This window comes from Brachyhypopomus gauderio, chromosome 6 (assembly GCF_052324685.1).
Source record: "Brachyhypopomus gauderio isolate BG-103 chromosome 6, BGAUD_0.2, whole genome shotgun sequence".
Lineage (NCBI taxonomy): Eukaryota > Metazoa > Chordata > Actinopteri > Gymnotiformes > Hypopomidae > Brachyhypopomus > Brachyhypopomus gauderio.
In genome coordinates this window covers 19714056-19741238 of record NC_135216.1, presented here as the reverse complement: position 1 = coordinate 19741238, position 27183 = coordinate 19714056, and the positions used below count along the sequence as shown (strand labels likewise).

The 27183-nt window shown below is 42.7% G+C and overlaps 1 protein-coding gene across 1 annotated transcript in view; it reads left to right on the top strand.

Annotated features, from left to right (window-relative positions):
* LOC143517220 (uncharacterized) overlaps window positions 1-27183 on the top strand; it is a 51405-nt gene that overhangs the window by 4994 nt on the left and 19228 nt on the right. Inside the window, exons 6-11 of the mRNA XM_077009465.1 lie at window positions 1282-1338; window positions 1477-1560; window positions 13899-13991; window positions 14128-14226; window positions 17155-17247; window positions 17427-17522. Of these exons, the coding sequence (XP_076865580.1) occupies window positions 1282-1338; window positions 1477-1560; window positions 13899-13991; window positions 14128-14226; window positions 17155-17247; window positions 17427-17522 (522 nt within the window). The remainder of the gene's footprint in view (window positions 1-1281; window positions 1339-1476; window positions 1561-13898; window positions 13992-14127; window positions 14227-17154; window positions 17248-17426; window positions 17523-27183) is intronic.

The following is a 27183-nucleotide window of genomic DNA, read 5'->3' as shown; positions in this document are numbered from 1 at the left end:
AATCTGCAGTGCTGATTACGACGAACATGTCGGATAGACACACCGCTGACAGTTTAACTGACAAGCTCAATGATGTTGTGGAAACTTGGGCACTCTCCGGTCGCGTTACAGCATGTGTTCACTACAAAGCTAGAAACATTGTCCAAACATGGGCTCAATAATATTCTGTTTGGTTCTCTATTTAATTTCTTCTTTTTTTTTAAACATTTTTTTAAATGTCTAATGTTTCAAATTGAACTGAGCCAGTCCTTAATTTATTCCTTTTTTTAAATGAATTATTTTGTTATACCATAAAAATTTCCTCATGCATAATTACTTGAGCAATATATAATATAATACAATATAATTATCATAATATAATATATACTTTTTGAACAAAGTGTTTTAACTACACTGCTCAAAAAAATAAAGGGAACACTTAAACAACACAATGTAACTCCAAGTCATCCACACTTCGTGTTCAGATAGGAAGCAACACTGATTGTGAATCAATTTCAACTGCTCTTGTGCAAATGGAACAGACAACAGGTAGAAATGAGAGATTTTCAACTGATTTCAAAGATTTTTATTAATTGAGATCTAGGATGTGTTATTTTAGTGTTCCCCTTTTTTTTGAGCAGTATATTTAGCTGATATTTTTAAAAGCCCTATCGAAACACTGAAATTCAGGTGAAAAACGCCGCTTATCGATTAATCAAAAGTCGATCGATAAGATCAGTCAACTAACGATTAATGAATTAATCGATAATTTGCATCCCTAGTCTGTAGCTATATAGTATACAGAATATTAAGAAAACTCTACTTAGAACTGCAGCCCACAAAAATTAAGTACGTGCATTACAGAAAAAGGACAATAAGTAAATGTGCTGAACGTTAGTACAGAGCCGTTTCAGAACATGGACCTGGTGTAGAACAGATTTGGAACATCTAAGTTAGTACTATAATAATATAACTTAAAAAAATTACTAACAGGAAGGACATATAGTTGGACAATGGCCAGTGACCCATTTTTAACATGTATATAATTCATGAATAGATAAGAGATTAACAGAAGGCACACTGTCTTTTTGAATAAACAAGTATTAATATCATTGTCATGTTCCAAGTTGTTTCAACAAAGAATTTGCATATGAATATACAGTGTTACATTGCGTTTTTGCTTTACAGACATTAGAACGTGACACATAATGGGTATTTTATTATGATACCCTTATAGTATTTATTTATAACAATCCCATATATAAAAAAGTTTGCAATTACAGCCTTTGATTACATCAACAGGACTGTGGACATGTTTGAGGGTGTCATTCACAGAGAGAAACTGAATGAGATCTGGGGGTGAGCATGTTCTTCCTATTACACTATTACACTACGGCTCATTCACAGCCAGACAACTTGATGCTATTGTTTCTTTCCAAAGTAGTGCCACTTTCTCTTTTTCACATTAACACTATTCAACTGTTTTGTGTATCACAGAGATATGGAGTCACACTACTTTCCTGATGCACCATCAGTGAGGAACAGTCCCTGGGACTTCCTCTGTTACCTTCTCTCCACCACGTAAGAGTGAACCTTTTACTCCTTTAAATGTTATAAATTTGTTTAATAATGACACGTAGCACAAGATAAGTCTAAAAGTAGTGCAGTTTTGATCCTGGTTGGTTCTGCCCTTCTCCAGTGTGTTCAGTGCATTTAGCTATTCATCATCAGGCCTGTAGCCAGCACTGTGATGGGGGGGGATCTTTTCCCCCCAAAAGTGGACTTCATTTGGCTCTCTACTCCAATGCCCCCTAAATACGCGAGCACATGTCAAACCTTTTAATTTACATATATTTTATTCATTATAAGCAAGGTTGCCAACTTTTCAAAATCACTAGGACTGAGATTTGATTTGGGGGCGGGGGGGAAGGGGGGTGGTGTGTGTGTCAAACGTTGACGGGGGGGTGGGGGGGGGGGGGGGGGGGGGGGGGGGGGGGGTTTATGTCTTATATGTTTCCTCCAGTGGCGGACTAAGCAATTTGGAGGCTCAAGGCGAATTTAGCTAGGGGGCCCATCAACATTAATATGTAATATGTAAAAGCCAGGTTCACACTACACGATTTTAAGCTGGTTTTTCAGTCGCCGACTGTTTTTTGTAGATCGCCGACAGAAACAGTGGTCAGAGGCAAATCGGGGATCACTCGGCACTCGCTCAGTCGTGTAGTGTGAACTGCTGAAAGACGCTCGCCGAGCCGTCGCCGAGTGGTCGCCGACTCATCGCAGACGACCGGCAGATATCTAGCATGTTTAACATCTAGCCCAGTCGGCGACTGAGTCAACAGCAGCGTCTAGATACAGCCAATGGGAACAGGGGCTAGCTACAGCCAATGGGAACAGCGGCTAGCTACAGCCAATGGGAACAGCATCTAGCTACAGCCAATGGGAACAGCGGCTAGCTACAGCCAATGGGAACAGCGGCTAGCTACAGCCAATGGGAACAGCGGCTAGCTACAGCCAATGGGAACAGCGTCTAGCTACAGCCAATGGGAACGCGGAGAGAGAACCGCGGCACCGCTGAAGATATCTCTGAAGAATGTAAAAAACTTTCAAGAATGCTTTCAAAACAGTAACCCAGCAAACACACAAAATCCTCACCTTTCTTACAACTTTACTACAACACTGTGTTTAAGTTATTGTGACAGCACTGGAGAAATAGTGTGATTGATTATATCTATGTTCACTGCAACGGAGAGATGAAATAAGTCTGGCAATTTGGGACTATGGAGTGTTTAAACTATGGAGTGTTTAAAAATAACAAAAATGTGGAGTACATGTACATTGTTTTTTCTTCTACGTGGTGTTGCTGGTTCTCGCGAGAGTTTCGTTTTCGTGTTCCCGTGTTTTTGGATGGCAGCCAGATGAGTCGGCGATTCCCCAGTCGTTTAATTCGTGAGCCCGCGTCGCTGATCAGTCATGTAGTGTGAAAGCCACAACAACTGAAAGACTCGCGATTACAGCACAACCATTCATGTAGTGCGAACGGCACAATAACCTGACGACTGAAAAGTCGTGTAGTGTGAACCTGGCATTAGCTAGACAAAGGGGCCCTACAGTGGGAGGGGCCCAAGGCAACTGCCTAGCAACACCTCTATGCAAAGACCGCCTCTGGTTTCCTCGATCGATCGCCGGTGGTTGGCGCCAGAGCGAACTAGTAACTCATTGAATCATAGATGTAGATCGGAGATAAATAAACAGGATTTTTTTTTTCAGCGTGAGAAATCGGATGTGTGGCGTGTGAGCGTGTGAAAACGGTCAAATGCGTGTGTCTTACGATCATTGTGTGAGAGTTGGCAAAACTGTTATAAGTTTGGTGTGAGTCTGTTGTTGCTGTCCTTATTTGTTCGTCTGTATATTCACCGGAGATGAACAATTCATTCATTGAATAGCCTACATATCTTGAGGGGCATGTGTGTACGGAGGGAGGGTGCGGGGGCGGGATCGAACGAACCCTTCGATCCCCCCTGGCTACGGGCCTGATCATTATCAGTCGTTTTGTGAGAAGTGTGTAGCTGAATCACTAGTCTGATCATTCCATCGCTATGCAGCAGGCAAAGAGGCTAAACCTCTTACAACTCCTGACCCTAACTCTAAACCTGACCCTAAGCCTGACCCTGACCCTCCTGAGCACTTCTGATCGCTTTGAGATGTTGGCTACAGATGTGTATTTCGTCCTTGTCTAACTGGCTGCAGAGTTTGTTTATTTATATGAAATGTCATTAGATGTAAACACAACAGTGATTATAAGTTCCTTTGAGATCATTATGGACTCATTTGAAAAGCAATTTATTACTATAACTAATGCAGCCAGTCGAAAAAACTACTTTTTGAGAACATTTGACTTCATGCCAAAATCGAGTAAGATACTAGTTGTGGTGATAGCATTCTTAAAATGCATTTAGACTACAACTGGTCATTTTAGAGAGACACATTCTGTCATCACTGCTCTGTGGCCTACCTCTGACAAGAACTTATGTTTAGTGCGTTTTACAAGTGAGTGTTCGGTGACCCATAATCTATTGCCTGGTGGAGAAACACACAGGTCCAGAAGGCTCCAGCAGAGGAAACATACCAAGGTTATCATTATTAACGAAACTGAACAAAAAACCTAAAACTGAAATTGAAAAAACATTTTGTTAATTCAGTTTGTGGTACCAGGTATTATAGGAAATTGTAACTACTTCGTTTCACAACATATATCTGTCTGACTGAACAGTTCTCTTGTATTACATTAGTAATTCCAGGACGAAACATGAGAGAACGTGAAGACGTTAAGATTGGGCGTTTTGAAAATAAACAACCATTAAATAATGTGATTAAAAGCGAATTATTTCAAATCATTTCGAGTATATGTATAAATATTTAACTTAATTAAGTTTAACGTGCTGGGAAATATTGAACTGGAACTTGAAAGTGACGTACAAGTGCTTTAATTCCACCTTATAAAGGTGTATGAACCCTGCAAACATGACTTTGTTCATTGCGCTGAGGCGTGGCACGCGCGAAGTTACAAAATTCGAGAGGTGTACGACCTCGCGAATCGACAGCGCGAGACCCTCGCACACGGGCAGAGCCACCGCGATTACGTCATTTTAGCCGCGGACCCTTGCGACGCTCGCGACGCGTCAAGTATAAACCAGGCTTAAATCGATCGATCACCAGTGGTTGGCACCAGAGCGAACTAGTAACTCATTGAATCATAGATGTAGATCAGAGATAAATAAACTAGATTTTTTCAGCATGAGAAATCAGATGTATGGCGTGTGTGGCAACCCTGCAAACCGCAGCTCCGAATCAAGCTAATCACCGCTGATAGCATGCTAGCCAGCAGTACTATGGAGAAATGTTCTATTTATTCTGCATGAAGCAGTACGCCACCATAGCTTGTGCACTGGTAAGGGTGTTTATCATCTCCTCCGTACTGAGGATTGCTGCGACCACATTTCTAGCTGCCTCTCTCATAACGCACTCATAAAGCCTGCTGCCATACCCGGTACCACAAACTGAAAGCACAAAATGGCACGAGTGCGTCGATGACATCAGGTTTCATTCCATATATTCAGACTTTCATTCCATATATTCAGACTTTCGTTCCATATATTCAGACTTTCGTTCCATATATTCAGACTTTCATTCCATATTCTCAGGTTTCATTTCATATATTCAGACTTTCATTCCATATTCTCAGACTTTCATTCCATATATTCAGACTTTCATTCCATATATTCAGGTTTTCATTCCATATATTCAGACTTTCGTTCCATATATTCAGACTTTCGTTCCATATTCTCAGGTTTCATTCCATATATTCAGACTTTCATTCAATATTCTCAGGTTTCATTCCATATATTCAGACTTCATTCCATATTCTCAGGTTTCATTCCATATTCTCAGGTTTCATTCCATATATTCAGACTTTCATTCCATATATTCAGACTTTCATTCCATATTCTCAGGTTTCATTCCATATATTCAGACTTAGCAGTCATTCTATATATATAGTTTTTTCCTGAACGGCTTGCCATAATATATATATATATATATATATATATATATATATATAATATATATATATATATATATATATATATATATGTGTGTGTGTTGATGACCCCTCCTTTTTTCATAATATTTTCACTGCACTCACTGATCACTCTGACACCAAACTAATAATAGGAGGAGACTTCCAACTTGGTACTTCATCCAGATATCGACAGGCTCAGTACAGCAATGAATCAAAGGAACTGGCAGTCTGCAGACACCCTAAAACAATATATTGTCGCGTCCGTGAACAAAGGAGTCTGACGAGAGGAGCTCATTCTCAACAGCAAGTGTCTTTTATTAACAGTACACCACTCATTTCACCTCGAACCCTCTGCTCGTGCTGACAGCCACCTCACTCAGCCACGTTCACTTCACGGTGAAGGTGTCAATTTCCACATATCAGACACTTCAGCATCCCCGAGCGTGTTCCCCATGCCCCCATAACTTTCAACAACAATGTCAATAACTAGTTTCCACACATTGGCCAGCATCCTCTCTGATGAGGGCAGGGCCTGTCAGTCCACACCATCACAATATGAACGAATTTGGGCTCTCTGGCATTCACATCTCCCCACTCTCCACACCTTCTTTTTGGCAGTACACCTCTCACATTCTCGTTTAGACAACTTCTTAGCAATTCCATTATGACAGATGTCACAGACACTTCATCCTATCACTATCAGTGATCTCTCTCTTTGACACAGAAAAAAACCACACCAGAAACTAGGAACTGGAGACTAAATACATCATTACTTAAAGAACAAGATTTCATTAATTACTTCAAAAAAAAAAAAAGGGCAACATATTTAGAAAATAACGATCTGCCAGGAACCTCACCGTGTGTTCTTTGGGAAGCAGGGAAGGCAGTAATGCGGGGGGAAATAATATCCTACTGCACACATAAGAAAAATAAAGAAAAAGCATTGGTATCAGAATTGGAAGAAAACATCAAATCTTTAGAAGCTGCCCATGCTGCTTCACCACAAGAACACACACTGAACAATAGTGATGTGTCGGTCGCGAACGAATCGGTTCAAAGAGCCGGCTCTTTTAAGTGAACGACGAGAGCTGGTTCCCCTCTAAGACCGAGCCGGTTCCCCTCTACATTCAGCAGCAAAATTAATTTTTCCAATACTCACTTTATTGGAAGTGCATTTTTAACAGTAACAATGTATTGAAGCAGGTTCGGTAACCGAGGCAGAAACTGCTTAATCCAAAAATCTCGAGGATCTCAAACTTTATCGATAACGCAACCCTGGCGCGCGCAGGCCCCGCCCCCCCAGCGTCACTTAAAGGGCAGGCTCCTTGAGTGGCCAAGTGTCCGTTAGTGAATTCACCGTGAGGAGTAGTAGTCGCTACAGTATCTCCTGACATTACGTTTTTGTAGCTGCGCTGTATTATTTGTACATTTATTTGTAAACGTAATACAAGCGAACTGTTCAGTCAGACAGCTATTTGTTGTGAAACGAAATACCATTACAATTTCAAGCATTTTAAAGTAGGCTATGTTAGTCAAAATTCCAGCACTTGCAACACAAAGCAACATTAAAATTCATCAGGTAAATGTTCATTCCCCTGTTTTGAGGGGTGTTTCTTTATACTACCACATATCGTTACGGGAGGACACTGCAAAGAATGTCTTGTAAAACGTGCTCACGCTCTCACAGGGTCGCGCGCAGCGTGCGGAGTCGAGCACTACGGTCAGACGCAAAAGTAGAATTGAGACAAGAAGAAAGCAAAATATATATATTTACTAGGGAAAATAAAAATAGTAACGCACAGTTACTTGGATAAGTAACTTTAATCTAATTACTGCACTGGAAATAGTAGCCCAACCCCCCAGCCCCCCCCCACCCCGTCAACAAAGTATGTTCGCCACCCCCCCTAATAAGGAGCCATTTGGGAGCCGAAAGCCGACTCTTTATGAGGAGCTGAGCCAAAAGAACCGGCTCCCTAAAAAGAGCCGAAATTCCCATCACTACTGAACAAGCTGAGAAAACTCAAACTGGAATTAAATAAAATAATAGATAACAATACACAATTGTTACTCCTCTATTAAGAACTCAACAGGTTACATTATTCATGATCCACAACAAATAAATAAAGCTTTTAAAGAGTTTTATAAAGCTTTATATTCATCACAGATTAATCCATCTGACTCAGCTATTGAAGAATTTATTAATAATATAAATCTCCCCAAGCTGGAAAATGAACAAGTTGTTGCACTGGATTCACCACTTGCTTTGCCTGAATTACACGAAGCCCTACAGCATCTACCAAATAATAAAGCTCCTGGCCCAGATGGATTTCCGGTAGAATTCTACAAAGAATTATGGGCTGTGCTAGAACCAACCCTTTTTAAAATGGTAACTCAAATTCAAAATGATCATATACTGTCCCCAGACATGAATTCTGCTAACATTAGCGTACTTCTTAAGCCAGGCAAAGACCCTACACTTCCTTCCAGCTATCGCCCCATTTCACTCATAAAAGTAGATCTTAAAATTATTTGCAAAGCACTTGCCAGAAGATTAGAGAAATCATCCCACTTATAATACATCCAGACCAAACAGGTTTTATCAAGGGTAGACAATCAGCCAACAATGCACGCAAACTAATAAACATAATAGATTACTGCACAGTAATTAGAGTCTACCATTGTTGGATTTGGCTCATCCTTCATAAACTGGATCAAAACCTTACATATCTCTTCTAATGTACGCGTTAGGACAGATGATATCACCTCACAAAGCTTCACTCTGCAAAGGGGCACCAGGCAGAGCTGCCCACTATCACCCTCACTTTTTGTTCTCTTCATTGAGCCATTAGCAGCAGTAATTCGACAAAATGCAAATATTACAGGAATTAACACAGGAACCACAAACCATAAGATACGTCTCTACGCAGATGATGTATTACTTTTCCTACAGAACACACAAGCACCTCTTCCAAATACAATCAAACTTAGACAGCTTCTCTTCTATATCAAAATATTCCATCAACTGGGGTAAAGCAACAGTTTTGCCTATAAATTGTAGTTTCCAGAATACGACCACCACTCCACTAAAATCACGCAATATTAGATATTTAGGCATACATGTCTCTGCTAAACTTTTAGACTTAGTGCAGTTAAATCATATCCCTCTATTAAAAACAATAGAAGATGATCTCACACGCTGGAACGCTATACCTATATCACTCATGGGGAAAGTAGCTACCATTAAAATTATGGTTGTAACGATCTGCGCGATGCAGAGCAGGGAGGCGGACACAAACGCTGAGGAGAGCGAGATTTATTAAATGGAATTCCATAATCAGAGTCGTGATAACAGGCACGGGTCATATCGGGAGGGCAGTCCATACAGGAAATATAAACAGGCATACTTGGACAGGGAAACTATACACAAAAACAACAAGGCAGGTTAACTAGAGAAGGACACGGATGACGGAAAACACAAAAGAGCGAACTCACGAACAGCAGCAATCACAAAGAATTCTACAAATGGCAGCGATAACAAGGAACAGGCATGAACAAAGTGAACAAAATAACCCATACAAACATGGGAGACACAGGGACTAATATACATAGAACCAAACTAGAAACAGGTGATAACAATGATGACAAGGGCGTGGCAGACAATGGGAAACCAGGGCAACAGACAAGCAGGGCGGGATCAACGGGCAAGGAACAACACAGACACGAGGGAACAGGGAAACCAGAGTGACAGCTAGGAGAGGGGGCGTAGCCCTACATGACAATGGTTCTACCAAAAGTCAACTATTTATTCTCACTAATCCCAAATAAACCCTCTTCTGCTTGGTTTAAGTCCTTAGACTCAAACATCTCAAAATTCCTATGGAAAAACAAGCCATCAAGAATAAGTCTGAAAACCTGGCAAAAGCCAAAACTCAATGGTGGCTTAGAACTACCAAATTTTTATCATTATTTCTTAGCCAGTAAAATACAGTACATTTAAAAATGGATCAAATACGACTTAATAGACAGCCCATGGTTGGACCTAGAACAAGCATTCTGTGGGAAAATGAAACTCTCAGACCTACCTTACATTAGCTCTAATATTAAGCGTCATGCCTGTTTTAAAAGCCTTAGTGTTACGGTGACAGCTCCGGACCCTTCCGTGTGGGCGTGCCGCTACGTTGTCTGCGTGTCGTTATGTCCATGTATGTAGTTCCGTGGGTGTGGGTTGTTTGTGAGCGTGTTCGTAGTTGCACCTTTGCCTTGTCTCGAGATCGCGAGGGTCTGTGTTAATCACCTATATAATGTGCGTTCGCGCAATGTCTTGTGCTCGTCTTTGTCTAAAGTTTCGTGTTTGTGTGAGTGTCAGATACCTGTACTCATCCTCCGCACGGAGCTCACGTCTGTTGATTGTATTAAAACGTTTCATGTGCACCGTTCGACGCTCGTCGTGTCTCCTCCTTCGAGCGTGTTACAGAAAGACGAGCCACCAAAATGCCAGGGTACACGTCGGCACAAGAAGGGAAAGAAGAAGGCCAAGCGACACCATGCCTCTTCCCCTGCGCGTCGCCGCGATGTGCCGGTCCCAGTCGAGGGGATGCAGCAGGACCCCGTGTGTGCCAGCCTGCTGCGCCAAGCCCAGGCGGCTGAGACCGAGGTGGAGGCAGAGTGCTTCCGGCTGGCCGCACTGAGAGTGTGGAGCGAGCTGAACGGCGCCCCGACCCTGGCATACTCCGAGGAGGAGAATAGCGCACCGCTCCTGGTATTCCCTGAGGAGGAGTCCAGTGAGCGGGGAGGAAGAGGAGGGCGTTAGTCCTTCTCCATCCGTGTACTCGGCTCTGACCGAGTATTACGGTGAGGGACACGAGGACGTCAGCCCTTCTCCCTCCGTTTACCTGCTTCCCTCGGACGGCACCGTGCAGTCCGCTAAGGACATTCCTCGGGGCCTCTTGGAGGGGAGCAGTATGGACTGCTCCCGCTGCCCGACCCCGGGGGAACCCATGTCGATTGGGCGGAGCATCTCTGAGAGTGAGGAGGAGATGGAGACGTCGAGGGGTGAGGCGACTGAGTGTCAGATTCCTGTACTCATCCTCCGCACGGAGCTCACGTCTGTTGATTGTATAGATTGTTTAAATACTTTACTGACTTCTCCACTCATCCCATGCAAATTAACACCCATTTGGAACAATCCAGACATTTGTCAGAATAAGTACTACATTTCATATCATGGCATGATACGGGAATAAAACATTTTGAACATGTTATTAAAGATGGTAACTTTGTCACATTTCAGGAACTTGTATCAGAATATGGAATAAACAACAGTAGATTTCTTGAATATCAACAATTGAAATCCATCATTCAACAGAGATTCAACTGCAATCAACTGAATTTAGAAATATCAGCATAGGTAACTGAATTTTAAAATTTATACACTCCTAAATTATTATCAAAACTGTATAAATTATTGTTAAAATTTTATTACATTTACATTTACATTCATGGAATTTAGTAGACGCTCTTATCCAGAGCGACTTACAAAAGTGCTATGTAGTTGCTTGGAATCTCCAAGGTAGTATAGATAGTCCTGAACACAAGGTACTCTAAGCTGGAAAAACCACTAGATGAAAGTCAAATGATACCTATATTATACCTGAATATACACATCACCTGAGGAAAAAGACAGTAAGCAATACCTGTAACAAACACCTGAGGAAAGAGACGATAAAGCACAATAGACGAACATTTTATGACTCAGTCTCCCTCCCGATAGCCAAATGGGAATGAGATATTTCTATTAATCCAGATCAAAACTTCTGGACAGATATATGTACAAATATCTTCAAAATAAGTAAAAGCCCCCACTTTCAACTTATACAATACAAAGTCTTTCATAGAACACATTATACAGGACAAAGGATGTTCCAAATGGGCCTAGTACAGTCAAACATATGCACCCACTGTACAGGCAGTGTAATTGATAACTATATGCATGCTGTATGGGACTGTAGGCCTGTTCAGGAATTCTGGCAGAAGGTATGTGTAGACTTGTCCACATGGTTTAAATGCTGCATCCCAACATCCCCCAGACTATGCATCCTAGGAGACGTCAGTGAATTGGCTATGGAGGCAAACACATCACACATAGTTCTTACTGCTCTATGAATCGCCAAGAAAACCATTCTCATTAATTGGAAAGCAAAAAAGGACCTGCATATTACTCATTACAAAAATTTATTACTCAATCACATTTGTCTGGAGAGAATGTCTGCTTCCTCTAAAGACCAGTTGGAGGAATTTAATTCTCTTTGGTTCCCACTGATCAGTTCTATTAGCTAGTCGAGGTGGTTGGCTGGGGCATCAGCTCCCGGGTGGCCTAGTTGGTGGCTGGGGGGGCCTAACTGGCCACTCTGGGGGGACTGCTCGTGCCGGCCACTTTCTAGGCTGGAGGGCCGGGGCTGCCGACCCGGGATGTTTGTGTGTTTGCCCTGGTTGGTGGTGGGCGGGGCTCGGGGGGCACTGCTTCTGGGCTCTGGGATGTGGGGCCGGGGGTGAGGGGGAAGCAGGTGCTGGCTCTTAGCAGGGTGGCTGGCCTCCCTTGTGGGGCCAGGTGGCGAGACCCAGGGCCTAGTGCCTGGGACCACCCGACCTCGTGCTGGGGCCCTGCCCGCGTGGGGGGACCTGTGCCACTGTGGGCGCACCGCTGGGAGGGGTGGGTCGGTCGGCCATGTGTCGGGGCGTCGGGTCTGGGCTTAGGGGCTCTGAGGTGCCTGGGCGGTGGCTGTTGGGGGTATCTGGGGTGGGCCGGGGACGCTGGGTTCCGGACTCAGACCAGCATGTCTTCAATCCTGTTGATGTCTGTTGTTGTTTGATCATAGTGAAGCTCGGTGCCCAATGAGCCAGCTAGCAGGCAGACTCTCCTCTTCCAGAGGACCATTTCCTCTGGACCTATGCATTCCCACCCACCCACCCCCCACACATACATACATACACACACACACACACACACACACACACAGTCCTTTTACATTTAGGGTCCTGGGGGGCAGGCATGTTACGTGTTGACGAGGTGGGCCTGCTACCATGATCTCAACCGTCTCCTCTCCACTGTCTGTCCCTTAGTTTTTACTGCACTTTAGACATTGAGGGCCTTTGAGGGGACGGTGTGGACAAACACTGACCAGTGGCCCGGGGCTTTGCCCACGTTTGTCCCAGCACCTGTCCCCTCAATTTTAACTACACCTTAGTATCATACACTACCATACATGCATATACACCAACACCTACACACAACACACCACTGGGGGTGGAGGGGTGGGAAGGCCCGTTTCCTGCTCCCTGAAGGGACTGGGCTGGTGGCATGCTGGGGCTGCTGCCGATCCTTGCTGGTCCAGCCATTTGCCCCCGCCGCGGAGGGTGTGTTAGTTTGGATGAATGTGTGTCATGGTAAGGGTGTATATAAGGGGTTGTGTGCATGTATGTATGGGTGTAGATATGGGGGTAAATGTAAATATGAGTTTGAGTGTATGTGTGAGGACAGCTGGTTCTGGGTCAGGAACTGGTCATGCAACTAAGCATTAAATTTATTAAAACTATCAAACTCGCTCTAAAAAACAAATTAAAATGAACTAAATTAGAAAAGAAGTCACAATGAAATAAAACTAAACTATAATGAAAAATCCAGAACTATTCTAACCTAATTTGAGAGATAGAAACTGACTGTGAAGATGACATTTAAAGATGTTTATTTATACAGCACCTTTCATACTGGAACGGAGCAGCAGTGTTTGAGAAGTTAGGGAAACAGAATGCTGCCAATAGCATAGCTAAGAGCATCTAATGTCCAAGTGCATCTAGTGTTCACAAGCATCTAGTTTCCAAGTGCATCTACTGTTCACAAGAATCTAGTGTCCACAAGCATTTAGTGTCTAAGTGCATTTAGTGTCCACAAGCATGTAGTTTCCAAGTGCATCGAGTGTCCAAGCATCTTTCCTGAAAGCAGAAATATCCTGATGAGAATCAGCAGTAAATGGGGCAGTGAATGCTGAGTGGGACAGGAAGGAAACAAAACCTGTTGGACCTTGTGTAGCAGTTGCAGTGTTTTGTGTGTGTGAGAATGTGAGTGCGTCTATGTGTATATATTGTGTGTACATATATTTCCAATGTGTAAATATGTAATGTAATTATGGTAATTTATCATAATGTAATATGATATTTAATGTAATAAGGAAAATTATAATATGATCATTTGTGTGATTTTATTTATTTGTAATTTTTTATTTGTTAATTTTGTACATAACCTTTCTGAACACTGAGCCAACATTTTCTTTGCACCATACAGCACCATTGAAACATTTTTAGTGAATGTCTTTAAAACTGGAATGGAGAAGATTTCACAAGTTAGGTCTATAAATTTTGAAGGAATGAAAGAGAGGTAAGACCAATATTTAACAATAACATTACTAATAATGTAGGTGTTTATTTGTATGGCCTTTGAGCTTTATAGCATTCAGACACCCTTCTTGACTACATGAGACTAATATTTCATGTAAACTATGTTTGTTTGTAAGCCTGCAATCCACTTGGAATGAGATCGAAATGAAGGCCATGGAGTTTACAGACCTGGAGAGAAGCAAAGGGAATGATGATGAGTTTCTTCTGTCAGTGACGTGAGCAGTATTTGAGTATTTGTCATGATCGTCCACATTTTTTACATTTTAAACTTTGATGAATAACTGGTTAGTGTGACTTGAATCCTCCTGATTTAAATCTTTAAATCTTCATTTAATGGAAGAAGCCCATTAAGAGGAAGTTTCAGTATATAGTATATTTACAATATTGAATATATTTATTTATTTTATAGAATATTATTTGGCATTATGAACAGTGTTAAAGTCTTATTATTTGTATTATGTACTGTGTTAAAATAAGATAATTGTGATAATAACAGGCAAGGAGTGTGAAATAAAATGGAAGAGATCATGCCAAGTCTCAGGGAAAAGGGAGATTTTAATTAATAAAGTGAGCAAACCAAAAGCCTGTGACAAGATCAAAATTAAGGATACAATGACCAGCAGTCAACTGGTACAAAGACAAGACATATATAGACAAACAAACGACCGTCAGGTGAGGCAGATCATAGGCCGCGCCCACCTGAGGAACGAACACAACACAACAAGACAACTGCCGCAGTATACGGGGTGACCAGTAGGCCCGCCGTACTGTGACATAATGGGATTTCCTGTTTCAATCACTTTTATCAATACTTTATATAGTAACTGGTTTATCAATACTCTACATATTTACTGGTTTATCAATACCTTATGTATTTACTGATTTATCAATACTATAGACTATGTAGTTAATGATTTATCAATACTATATTTAGTTACTGATTTATCAATACAATATGTAGTAACTGGTTTATAAGTACTATATGTGGTTAATGTTTTATCAATATTATATGTATTTCCTGATTTATCAATTGTCACGTTACGGCGGGCCCCCTACTGGTCGCCCCTGTCTACAGCAGCAGCTTGTCCTGTGGGTGTGGTGTTGTGTTCGTCCCTCAGGTGGGCGGAGCCCGTGATCCGTCTCACCTGAGGGACGTTTGTTCGTCTATATAGGTCTTGTCTTTGTACCAGTTGACCGCTGGTTATTATATCCTTAATTCGGATCAGTTCACGGGTTTTGGTTTGCGCACTTTACATATTAAACCATCCTATTTCCCTGAGACTTGGCGTGATCGCTTCCATTTATTTTCGCTCACCCTACCCGTCACAGAATAACCAGCCACCTTCGGAAGCCGCCAGTCTCCTTTACTTTTTCCTTCGTTCGTGGTCATGTCTCGTGGTAAGTGTTTGTCTACGTGGTGTTTTGTGTGAAGAGCTCCGCCGTGCTTTTGTGTTTTGTGTGTGTGTGTGGCATGGCGAGGACCAGGGCAGTCTGCCCTGGGAAAGCTCTTCATGTCCGTTGTTTGTTTGTCGGAAGAGTTCCGCCGTGCGTTTGTGTTGTGTGTGGCACGGCGAGGACCAGGGCACAACTTCCCTGGGAACAACTCTTCATGTTGTATGGTTGTTGTGTTGGGGTGAACGGTCGGAGTGATCTGTGTGCGTTGCTCGTTTGGGTTTGTGTTTTGTGTGTGTGACGCAGCTGCCGCTCGTCACCGTCGCCTCGCTCCCCGTTCGTCTCGTGTTTATGTGGGGAGCGACTGCGTACTTGAGCGGCGCGTCACTATTGGGGAAAGGAGCGCGCACAAGTGTGGGTCACGTCCGTTCATTGTTTGAACACGATAATTTTTTGTTTGTCTGGTCTGCATGTTTGTTTTGTCCTAGTGTGTTTGTGATTTTGTTGCTTGTAATTCCACGCATGCTCCTCCCCTTAAGTGTGTGTTTGGGGGAGGACCGGCTGTGGTCCCATGGCACGGAGGGCGTCGCTCCAGAGGGTGGCCCTGACCAGGTAAGTGGGGGGTTCTCCTGAGTTAGGATGGAGACCCCTCCCCCCTGGAGGAGGGATCAGGGTAGTGCGTGTTTGTGTTCTGTGTTGGTGTGTGTGGGTGTGTGTGCATTTGTGTTTTATGTGCAGGTGCTTCTCCCTGGCGGTGGATCATGGCGTTCCTGGGCCTTGTGGGGGTCTCCACCTGGCAGGAGCCCCCTTATGTTGTGGGGTGACCGGAGCCCAGTCTTAAAGAGCCCCTCCCTAGAGGGTTGGGGCCCCCGGATGTTTGGGGACCATGGGGCTCCGGTCTGAAGAGCTCCTGCACAGGACGGAGACCCTTCCATGGGGTCCTGGAGGTGACGTAGCCACGCCCCAGGGAGGTAACCTGCACACACATACCCGGACGAACAAGGAGCCGTAGCCCGTCGTCCTCGCACCTTGGGGCTAAGCGGCTTAATGCCGGTTAGGGCGTGAGGGCCCTGTGACCGACCGGGGCGTGGTTTTGTCTTGTTGACGGCCCAGTCGGTCCAGGGTCCCGCCCAGGTAGGTGAGCTGACAAGTGTTTGTTTTTTGTGTTGCAGCTTCAGGACAACAGGGGGTGTGTCCCTTGTCCCTGCCTTCCTGCCCCTTTGTTTTGTGTGCTGCCGCTGTAGGCCGCACAGCCAGTGGAGGGGAGTGCAGCTTGGAGGGGGGATCTGTCACGGTACGGCGGGCCCCCTACTGGTCGCCCCCGTCTACAGCAGCAGCTTGTCCTGTGGGTGTGGTGTTGTGTTCGTCCCTCAGGTGGGCGGAGCCCGCGATCCGTCTCACCTGAGGGTCGTTTGTTCGTCTATATAGGTCTTGTCTTTGTACCAGTTGACCGCTGGTTATTATATCCTTAATTCGGATCAGTTCACGGGTTTTGGTTTGCGCACTTTACATATTAAACCATCCTATTTCCCTGAGACTTGGCGTGATCGCTTCCATTTATTTTCGCTCACCCTACCCGTCACATCAATACTATATGTAGTGACTGGTTTATCAATACTATATGTAGTTAATGATTTATAAAGCTCTTGTATGTTGCTACATAATGTAGTTTCATAACATTTTGTTGAACTAATATCATGCATCACATGTTTGGGCTCTATTTTTAACTTGTGCTTTCTTGTCATATGCAGCGTTATTGCTAGAGTGTTTATATTTTATCGGGAAAAATTTTTGAATTACACTCGATCTCCAGAGTTTATGCAGAAAGTTGAACAGAGTGATAAGTAAGTTTATCTCTTTTTAAACTGCTACTGTACTAAAGCAAAAATATCCGCAGGATGGAAGCAATAAAATAATTTGCAAGGTTCCCATTTCTACAGAAATTTAAATTTTCTGTGTGTTTTAAACTCTGTTTAAGGTGTAAATCTACCTGAAATATATTTACCTGAATTTGATTTTACAGAGTATTTGAAGACAAAAGGTATGTGGACATGGCTGATTATATGTCCTCAGAGCTGGATCAATTATTTGCTTCAAAATTAATCGAAGAAGTTTCAAGGTAAGAAATTCTAATATACAACATCATAATTGATCAGTGTCCAAAGAATTCATGATACAAATGTTTGGGGGGGAAACAGCTATGTGTGTGTGTGTGTGTGTGTGTGTTTATACACAGTGGGGAAAAAAGTATTTAGTCAGTCACCAATTTTGCAAGTTCTCCCACTTAAAAATATGAGAGATGCCTGTAATTTACATCATAGGTAGACCTCAAATATGAGAAACAAAATGAGGAAAAAAAATTCAGAAAATCACATATGATTTGTAAAGAATTAATTTGCAAATTATGGTGGAAAATAAGTATTTGGTCAACTGCATACAAGCAAGATTTCTGGCTGTCACAGACCTGTAACTTCTTCTTTAAGATGCTCTGTTGTCCTCCATTCATTACCTATATTAATGGCACCTGTTTGAACTGCTTATCAGTATAAAAGACACCTGCCCACAACCTCAGTCACACTCCAACTATGGTGAAGACCAAAGAGCTGTTGAAGGACACCAGAAACAAAATTGTAGACCTGCACCAGGCTGGGAAGACTGAATCTGCAATTGACAAGCAGCTTGGTGTGACGAAATCAACTGTGGGAGCAATAATTAGAGTGAGGTGTATTTTCTTCTTTAGCAATGCTGTGATGATGAATGAAGAAGTCTCCGCCGACACTGTCTTAGTTGTCAATAATAAGTTTATTATAAAAAAGAACAGCATCAAATCAAGCACCTAGGTCTTGCTTGAGAGAGGTCTCGGGCCAATTGTGAATCTCCTCTCTCGAACACTGCCAGTCTACCCATATTTATATGCAAGTTAAACAAAGAAGTCGTAGAGTCCCTCACATCTGTAAACCATTATACATATTGATAAAGAAAGGCGAGTAGGGCGAGAAGGGCCTCAATACTTAGTCTAAACAGAGACAGGAAAAGGGCCCACCAGACCTTTGACCCCTGGACTAGGGCCCCTTTTCACCTAAACCAAACCCATATGTAAACCACATTTCTTCAACCTCTTTGTCCTGCTCAACTCACCATAAGCAAGAAGAGAAATAAATTTTAGACCAGTTAGTTTAAACTTAAAACACTACATAATGTATTACATAGGCACAGACACTACATATTTCCCCCCTTCGAGACTACGCAGAGTCTCGAAAAACAAAAGAAAATGTCATATTTGTTACATGTCATACATTTTTGTATCAATCCCATTATAACAACTCTCCTATAGTGCTTCCTACAGCACACTTAACAATACAACATCTTGTGGAGTGTAAGAGCAAAAAACCTGTCAGGCAGAAATCTTTCTTGAAATGTCCATCAAACAATCTAGACAGGAAAATTCTCTTACGGCCCCTCTGCCTAGGCGACCACATAAAGTACTCCAACCAATTTGAAAAAGGAGAATATTTCAAGCAAATGAAGTAGTTATATAGCTTAACAAATACATATAGAAACCTCAGAAAATAAAGTCAAAATGTTCAAATCCAGGCTGGTCGACCCATCGGACCTGAAATTCGAACCTTTCCTTACCTAGTTACCCCTTTCCCTAGCATCGAGGAAAAAACAAAACATCTGAGGTCCCACATGTACTCATCCAACTAACAGAAACATCATTCTATATCACCATCAACCATCATATTTGCTCATAGAATACATTCAAAACACATGATTATACTTTATTCAGATTAATATTATCACACAATCTACTAGTATGCAGATGTATATACGAAGGAAACCATATTGATGTGACACTCTGCAGCTCCTCAGCAGCTTGACTCTCAGTGTAGTGTCGACAGCCTGTGGACTCTGGACACCATCTCTCAGCATCCTTGTTCAGAGTCCTTCTGTATTGTCCTTTTTTTAGCTCCTGAACCCCTCATAGCAGCCTTCCCCACTATTTGTTCTGGAGGGGAAGAAAAAACACAAACCAGTATCTTTGCAAAAACAACAGATGTATGTGAATTAAACATCAAACACAGACTTAATCCTATATGGAATGCAAAATTCACCATATCATACTTTCACACTCCAAATTATAAGTCACCTGTTCCATTTCCCCCCTACACACACTCACACACACTATTGTACTAAAAACTACTAGAATACTAAAAAACAACAAATGTCAAAACAATAAATGTGAATAAATATCAAAATGGATACTTTTCCACTAATTCACCTTCTATCACCACCTCCTCGTCATCACCTATATCAGACCTCTGCAACAATGGCATCTGAACTGAATCTCCAGGCATCACAACTCCAACCCATCTCAATATCATAGCCTTCGCAAAGGTCAACACCAGCGTACAACCACAAAACATCACAAACAATGATAGGAGAACCGCTATCAAAATCTGAACCATTGCTGCTCCCATAGATCCTAATCTCTCTCGCAACCAGGCATTCGCAGACCATCCAGCTCCTTCAGATGGACCAAACGCATCCCTAATGTTCTTCAATGCATCAATAACACTAGTCATATTATCAGAATTATCAGGAATCAAAGTATAACAGGCATCTCCAGTTAAGTTTAAAGCTACACACAAACCTCCCTGTTTGGCCAAAAGATAATCAAGAGCCATGTCATGCTTCAGCAACGTCAGACGGTGACTCCTCTGAGTATTTGTCAAATGATCAAACCCCTTTATAGTTTCATCTGCAAAACCCTGTAGGGTATATGTAATATTATCAATATGATCTGCCAGAAATGTTACACCATACCATGGAAACAAACCTATACCCCACTTCTCTCCTAGACTTATCCTCCAATGGAAGGACTCCACCTCGTGAAATTGTGCTAGTTCTCTTCTCGGCCTATCTCCAGAAACAGCATCAGAGTGATCCTCATCAGATCTATTCCCTCTCTGAACAGAGAAAACCTCATACGGAAGCTTTAACGTCGCCATATAACAGCATCCTGTCCATCCATGCGGCAAAAATATATATGCCTTATCACCACAAATCCACCAAATATCTCTGAAATTTCCTATGGTCACATTTACAGGCAAAACTTGATTCTTTACCATTAATGTCATACCCCGTCTATGATGTGGAACCTGAAAAGTTACTTTATGCAACTCATCTTTTGTCTTTCGTTTATAATTACTCAAATCCATCATATAATTATCACAGTCTGATATGCCCATAAACCTTCCCGGTATGTTATGCGTAGCATTAGAACAAAAACAATCTTCAGCCGCTACCTGTTGCACATCCATAGCATCAGGAACCGCTGTCATCACACTATCATCCTCATCAAACCAATTCACATATGGCAACTCTTCCAGCCAAGAGCAATCATACCTAGGCTTAAACAAATACTTAGACAATGCCAGCATAGTAACTGTAGATGAACGTTGTTGAACTAACAACCATGATAGCGCAAAAAACTGACACTCAGCAAGTAGCGGTTCCGGTACTGTCTCCAAAATTGAAGGCCATGTGCTTGGCGTTGGCACTTTCACCACACATGGACATTTCAATCTCCTTACTGATTTTACAGAATGAGTTAATTGCTGAAACCATAAGTTCCTACCTGCCCATTTGTCTGCAATTTTTAACACTGAAGAATCAAATCCAAAAGCCTTCCACTTAGCCTCTCTCCTCTGTACTGTACGATACTGCTCAACCCAATCTAAATCGAGTGACTCATCTTCTATGTCTAAATAAGCTTCCTGAGTTGAAATAGACAAATCAACACCAACTTCTTCTACATTACGGTCTCCAATGTCAGAAACACCTGTAACATTATTCTCTAACATAGACATCCGAGTCTCATTTACTTCCAATATCACATTTGTAGTCTGTGTCACATTTACAAACTTAGTAGGCAACATGAATGTTATTGCTGCCTTTATAATAGCACTCATCCCTTTTATAATCATAGCTAAAGTAGGAGTCTGAATTGATGTATTAAAACTCCTCGGTGCCTCTGGAGCTAAAGTAGTATGCTTCAGTGTAGTATTCAATACTTCAGTAGTTGCTGTAGTTAAATTTAACCCATTTTTACTCACAGCAGCCTCTAGTAGCGGAAGAGTAGCATTACTTAGAGTTACATCTACTCTAGTCTTCGTAGCGTTTTGGTTTGACCTTTTTCCGAATTGGTCTTGGACTTCGTAATCTAACTGAATCTCTGACTTCACATTCTGCTGAGATTGGCTCTGCTGCTTCTGGGACATATTGGACATCGACATGACTAAATCTTCTTTCTTGTCCATCAGCTGCAGAGTCACCTCTGGCATCATCAGAAAAATGCTCAGAATCACCAACATTGTCCATGCTCCGGACAATTTCTTCGTCTGGAATTTCTTCCACATTTTCTGCTGGCTCTCCTGAGCCTTCAACGTCTCCATTCTGTAAGTGTGGCACCTCGTCACTTGGCGCCTTAACACAATGTGACAAATGATACCAAGTTGGAGACCCCTTCACTTGGACTGCAGTTCCAGTACTGCGAACAACTTCAAATGGACCTTCACGCCGTTCGTTATACCACTTTCTTCTGAACACCTTCACAAATACCTTGTCTCCAGGTTGCACTGTACTCCTCTTTTGCTCATCAAGCCTCTCTTGCACCTCCTCTTTCCTTTGCCTGTCAGAAACGTACGCAGATATTCTTTTATGCAAATCAGCCATATATGTAACATATGCTCTCATTTCATCTTCCAGGAGAGACAAACTTGGACCTTTCCCACTTGTACGCAAACAAGGCGTCGGCATTCGCCTTCCTGTAACCAACTCATGCGGTGTCATATGCAAATCACGCAGCTCACTCGAGCGACACACCATCAGTGCCAACGGAAGCGCCGCTATCCAATTTAAACCAGTGTGCTGACAGATCTTAAGAATACGATTTTTCAACACACCATTCATCTTCTCACAAATGCCTTGACTTTGCGGATGATAAACTGCACCAAGACGCTGTTTAATTCCCAATTTTTGCAAAATCAATTTCACCGTCTTATCCACAAACTCCTTTCCGTTATCTGAGGATATCCGATCTGGAAGTCCCCATCTGCTTATAACCTCTCTACACAAAAATTTTGCAACCGACTGCGCATCCTTTCGCTTAGTTGGACAAGCCTCAGGCCATCTTGAGAATCTGTCCACAACAACCAGCATATATCTCTTCCCTTCAACTGGCTTTATCATGTCGACAAAATCCACAACTAACTCACGCATAGGACCTCTTGGAGTTGGAATGTAACCAGGAGGAACTATCACACCCCTCCGAACATTATTCTTCAGGCAGATAGTACACCTACCTATAACATAATCAATCTGTTCAAGCAGACATGGAGCCCAAAAACCATACTCCTTTGTAATCTTTCTTCTAACTTCCCCCCTTGCAACATGGGCCAACCCATGAGCCTCTTGAATCATCAAACCCAACAAATCTGGAGGTGCTATTATCAGCCCTTCATGGTTTCTCCAAAGACCAGTAGAGTCTTGTGTAGCTCCTCTATCTTGCCACAACTGCTTGTCTATTGTAGGAGCAGCTTCCTGCATTAAAATCACATCCTTAAGTGTAACGTTCTCCTCCAAGTCTACCTCATGAGTGACTAGAAAAACTTTAACCAATTTATCTGCTCCTGTAATTGCCTTTGCAGCTTCATCAGCTGCCTTATTCCCTTGTGTGATCTTAGATGCATCTATTCTATGTGCTGCACATTTAGCTATTGCTATTTCTTTAGGCTTCATCATAGCATGCAACAACTTCATTATCTGAGTATGATGTTGTATTGGAGAACCATCCGTTTTCTTAAACCCTCTGTTTTTCCACACAGATCCAAACAAATGACACACATTGTGTGCATAGGCAGAGTCAGTATATATTGTCACTCGCTTACCTTCTGCCAACAAACATGCTTCTGTTAACCCCACAAGTTCAGCAAGCTGTGCAGATGCAGGCTGTGGAACTATTCCAGCCTTCTCCACAACAAACCCAGCTCCTTGGGCTTTCACTATTGCATAACCAGCACTCAATTTATCTCCTACACGATAACAAGACCCATCAGTCCAATACTCTAGATCTGCCTCATGCAATGGGAGGGCTTGCAGATCCGATCTAAGTCTTGAGTATTTCTCTGCTTCATGAACACAATCATGCGGCTCACCATCTTCAGGAGTCGGCAAGTTTTCTGCTGGATTCACCGTGACACATCTTGCTAGTGTGATATCCTCCTGCTCCAAAAGCCTATGATAGTCTCTAAGTCTAGACATAGTCAATGTATATTTGCCATAATTCAAAAGATTTCTAATGCTATGGTGGGTAAGAATTGTCACCGGATATCCCATTGTGACAGATGATGCCTTATCATACATCAAAGACACTCCTACCAGTGCTCTGTAGCATAGAGGTAGCCCCAACTCTACTTCTGAAAAACCAGTAGAATAGTAAGCAATAGGCTGCGGGCTTGTTCCTGTACCTGTTGGCTGACAAAGAACTGCACAGGCGTATTTGCCCCCAGTAGAAGTAGACACATACAACAAAAAGTTCTTAGAGTAATCTGGAAGTGCTAGTGCTGGAGCCTCTTGTAGCCTCTGTTTGATTGTCTCAAACGCCAAAAGGCCATCCTGTGTCCAGGTAAGATTACAATGTAGTTGAGCATTCCCAGTATCTTTGATCATAGCTCTCAATGGCCCTGTTAGACTAGCATAATCCTCCACCCATGCTGAGGAATAGCCAGCAATACCAAGGAAAGTCATCATCTCTCTGACTGTTCTGGGCTTAGGAGCCTCACGAATAGCTTTTAAATGATTATCTGAAATACTTCTATGTCCCTGTGTTATTGTCTGACCCAAATAGACTACTTGCTCCTGACAATACTGCAGCTTCTTCTGAGAAGCCTTGTGGCCTTTTTCTGCCAATATCTGTAACAACCTAATTGAGTCCTTATGACATGTCTCCTCATCTGGTGAACAAATAACAATGTCATCCATATACTGAATAACAGTGCTCTGTAAGAGCTGATCTATCCCAGCCAAATCATCCTTTAACACTTTATTAAAAATATGAGGACTATGTTTAAACCCCTGTGGTAATCTCTTATACTCATAGAACTGCCCATTATATGTGAACCCAAACAATCCTTGACTCTCTCCACTAAGTGGAACACTAAAAAATGCACCACATAGATCTAAAACTGTAAAACACTTAGCATCTGGAGGGATTTGGGCTAACAAAGTATGTGGATCTGGCACTTCTGCTGGATAATCAGCTACCACTTCATTTACTGCTCTCAAATCATGTACCAGACGATAAGAACCATCCGGCTTCTTCACAGGCAGCAAAGGCGTATTACTTTGAGGGTTCTGTGTTATCTTCAAAACTCCTGCTTTCAAAAGTCCTTCAATTTGTGGTCCAATTCCTAGAATTGCCTCTTGTTTCAGTGGATACTGATTCTTCCAAGGAGGTCTAGCTCCTGGTCGGAGCTCAACTTTCACTGGTTGGGCTGACTTCACAAAGCCAATATCAGTACTATGCCGAGACCACAGACATTCTGGCACCTGTTGCAGCATCTCCTCTCTTTTGGAGTTTGAGTCCAATTGAGCACTACAAATTGACTCATGTGTCATCTGTACAGCTTGTGGCTGTCCGTGTCCTTGAGCAGTGATCATAATCTTAATAAATCGCTGATCCTCACTCCTCCAGATTACAGGATTTTCTTTCAGAGGTACAAAGACAGCTTTCTCTGCTTCTGCCATCATTTCTCCTACATGCTTCTGCTCATATTCTTCAGACACCAATAGTGTTACGTGTGGCACACTCTTCTCTACTTTAAATTCGTCCTGCAAATATTCATCTTTGTCTATTTTCATAGCTGCTCCTTGTGGTCCCAAAATAATGCAGCACGAACGAAGTTGAACTTGCTTTGGTTGACGACTTAACCATTCTTCTGAGTTTGATTGAGCAGCATTCTTGAAATACTTGAGCGTACAGTGAAATGGATATTCTGGAAGCTTTGCATCAGGCATGTTGGCTACAATAAACTTTTCCCACAGATTAGCGGGCTCTAAAAAATCTGCACTAAGGTCTCCAATCCAAAATACTGAAGAAGCTTCAGTTTCCGTTTTCATCAACAGTTGGTGAACTACTTCATTTGGCACTTCCACTAGACAGCCGTCTGGTGTGCATTTTATTGTACAGTTCAATCTGCACAAAGCATCTCTTCCCAGGAGTGCAATAGGCGTATGCTCTGAAACCAGTATAGGTATCTTTGTCTTCAAATTTTTATAGCAGAGCTCAATTGGTTCCGTGAGAGGAATCAGCTGTTTCACTCCCTCAAACCCGATTGTCCGAATCCATTGACCAGACATGGGGAGATGTATAGCATCTTCAGGTCGAATACAGGTGAAAGCAGCTCCGCTATCCGCCATCATTTCCAATGGTTGATTATTTACTTTCACTTCTATTGTTGGATCTCTCTCCGGCCCTGATGCTACCAGCTGACACCCCCCTTTCGGATTCTCTGGGCACCTCTAGAATCCTAACTCCGGACCCCTATAAGGGTTTACCGGTCCCCTAAATGGCCTTGGCTGGCCTCTGAATCCTCCTCTAAAATTTCCTCTGAAGTTTCCTCCTGGTCTGTTGCACTCACGGGCAAAGTGGCCAAACTGTCCACAATTATAGCATACATCTAACTGTTGAGAATTTGGATCGAATCTTCCTCCTCTTCCTCTTCCAAGGTTTCCTCGACCTCTTCCTCTCCAGGCCTGCACTGGACTATACCCTGGCTGTGGGTAAGGAACAACAGGAACCCCTGGTGATGGCTGGAGCACTTGAGTTTGAACCTGGTTTGGCTGCTGCTGTGACTGTGGTTGATTAATTGGAGGCTGACTTTGTATAACCAGAGCCTGCTTCTTCTCCTTCTTTTTGTTATCCAGCAGCTGTATTTGATTAAGTTTTCTTAGAATCTCTTGATCTTGTTCTTTCTGGTCATGGTCTTTCTTCCTGTATAGCTCCACTTGATGGGCTATATGATCTGTATAAACACCCTTGGTCATACTTCCAAGACCAACTACTTCTGCCAGTTTGCTTCTTACTGGTAAGGGCAGCCCCTTCTGTATTTTTGCTCTCAGGATTGACTGCTCCATTTGATTCATATCTGGATCACGTCCTGTGACATTCCTCCACACTTGATGTGCTCTTGACACATAGGCTCTTGGGTTCTCTTCCTGTCCCAGTGGCTCAATGAGAATATTATCAGGATGTACGTTTGTTGGAAATGTATCTCTCAGTGCTCCCCACACTCGTCCTCTATTTGCAGAAAACAACTCAGGATCATTCACAGCAGTTCCCACATATCTATTCAGTCCAGCTTTCAGTATGATCTCTTCCATAGCTGGAACCCCTAGGAGATTAGCCAAAAGTCTCTTAATGTCTCCTATGGCAGGCTGCGTCCCCACCATGATCTCTTCCAACTTTGAAATCCACGGATGTGCTCCATCTTGAAGAGTAGGCAACTTCTCAAGTATGTCTGACATGTCTGTATTCTGCCAGGGCTTGTACTCCATACTCTGCCCTCGAATGATGACTGGACACATCTTCTCAGGTCGCTTCCCTTTTCTTGAGCGCAATACATATTTTGCTTCTGATCTTAGGGAGCCTTGTCGCTCAACCTCCCTTGAGGCTCTCCTCTTATCTTCTTTTGTCCCAGTACTAGATGCTGCCAGAC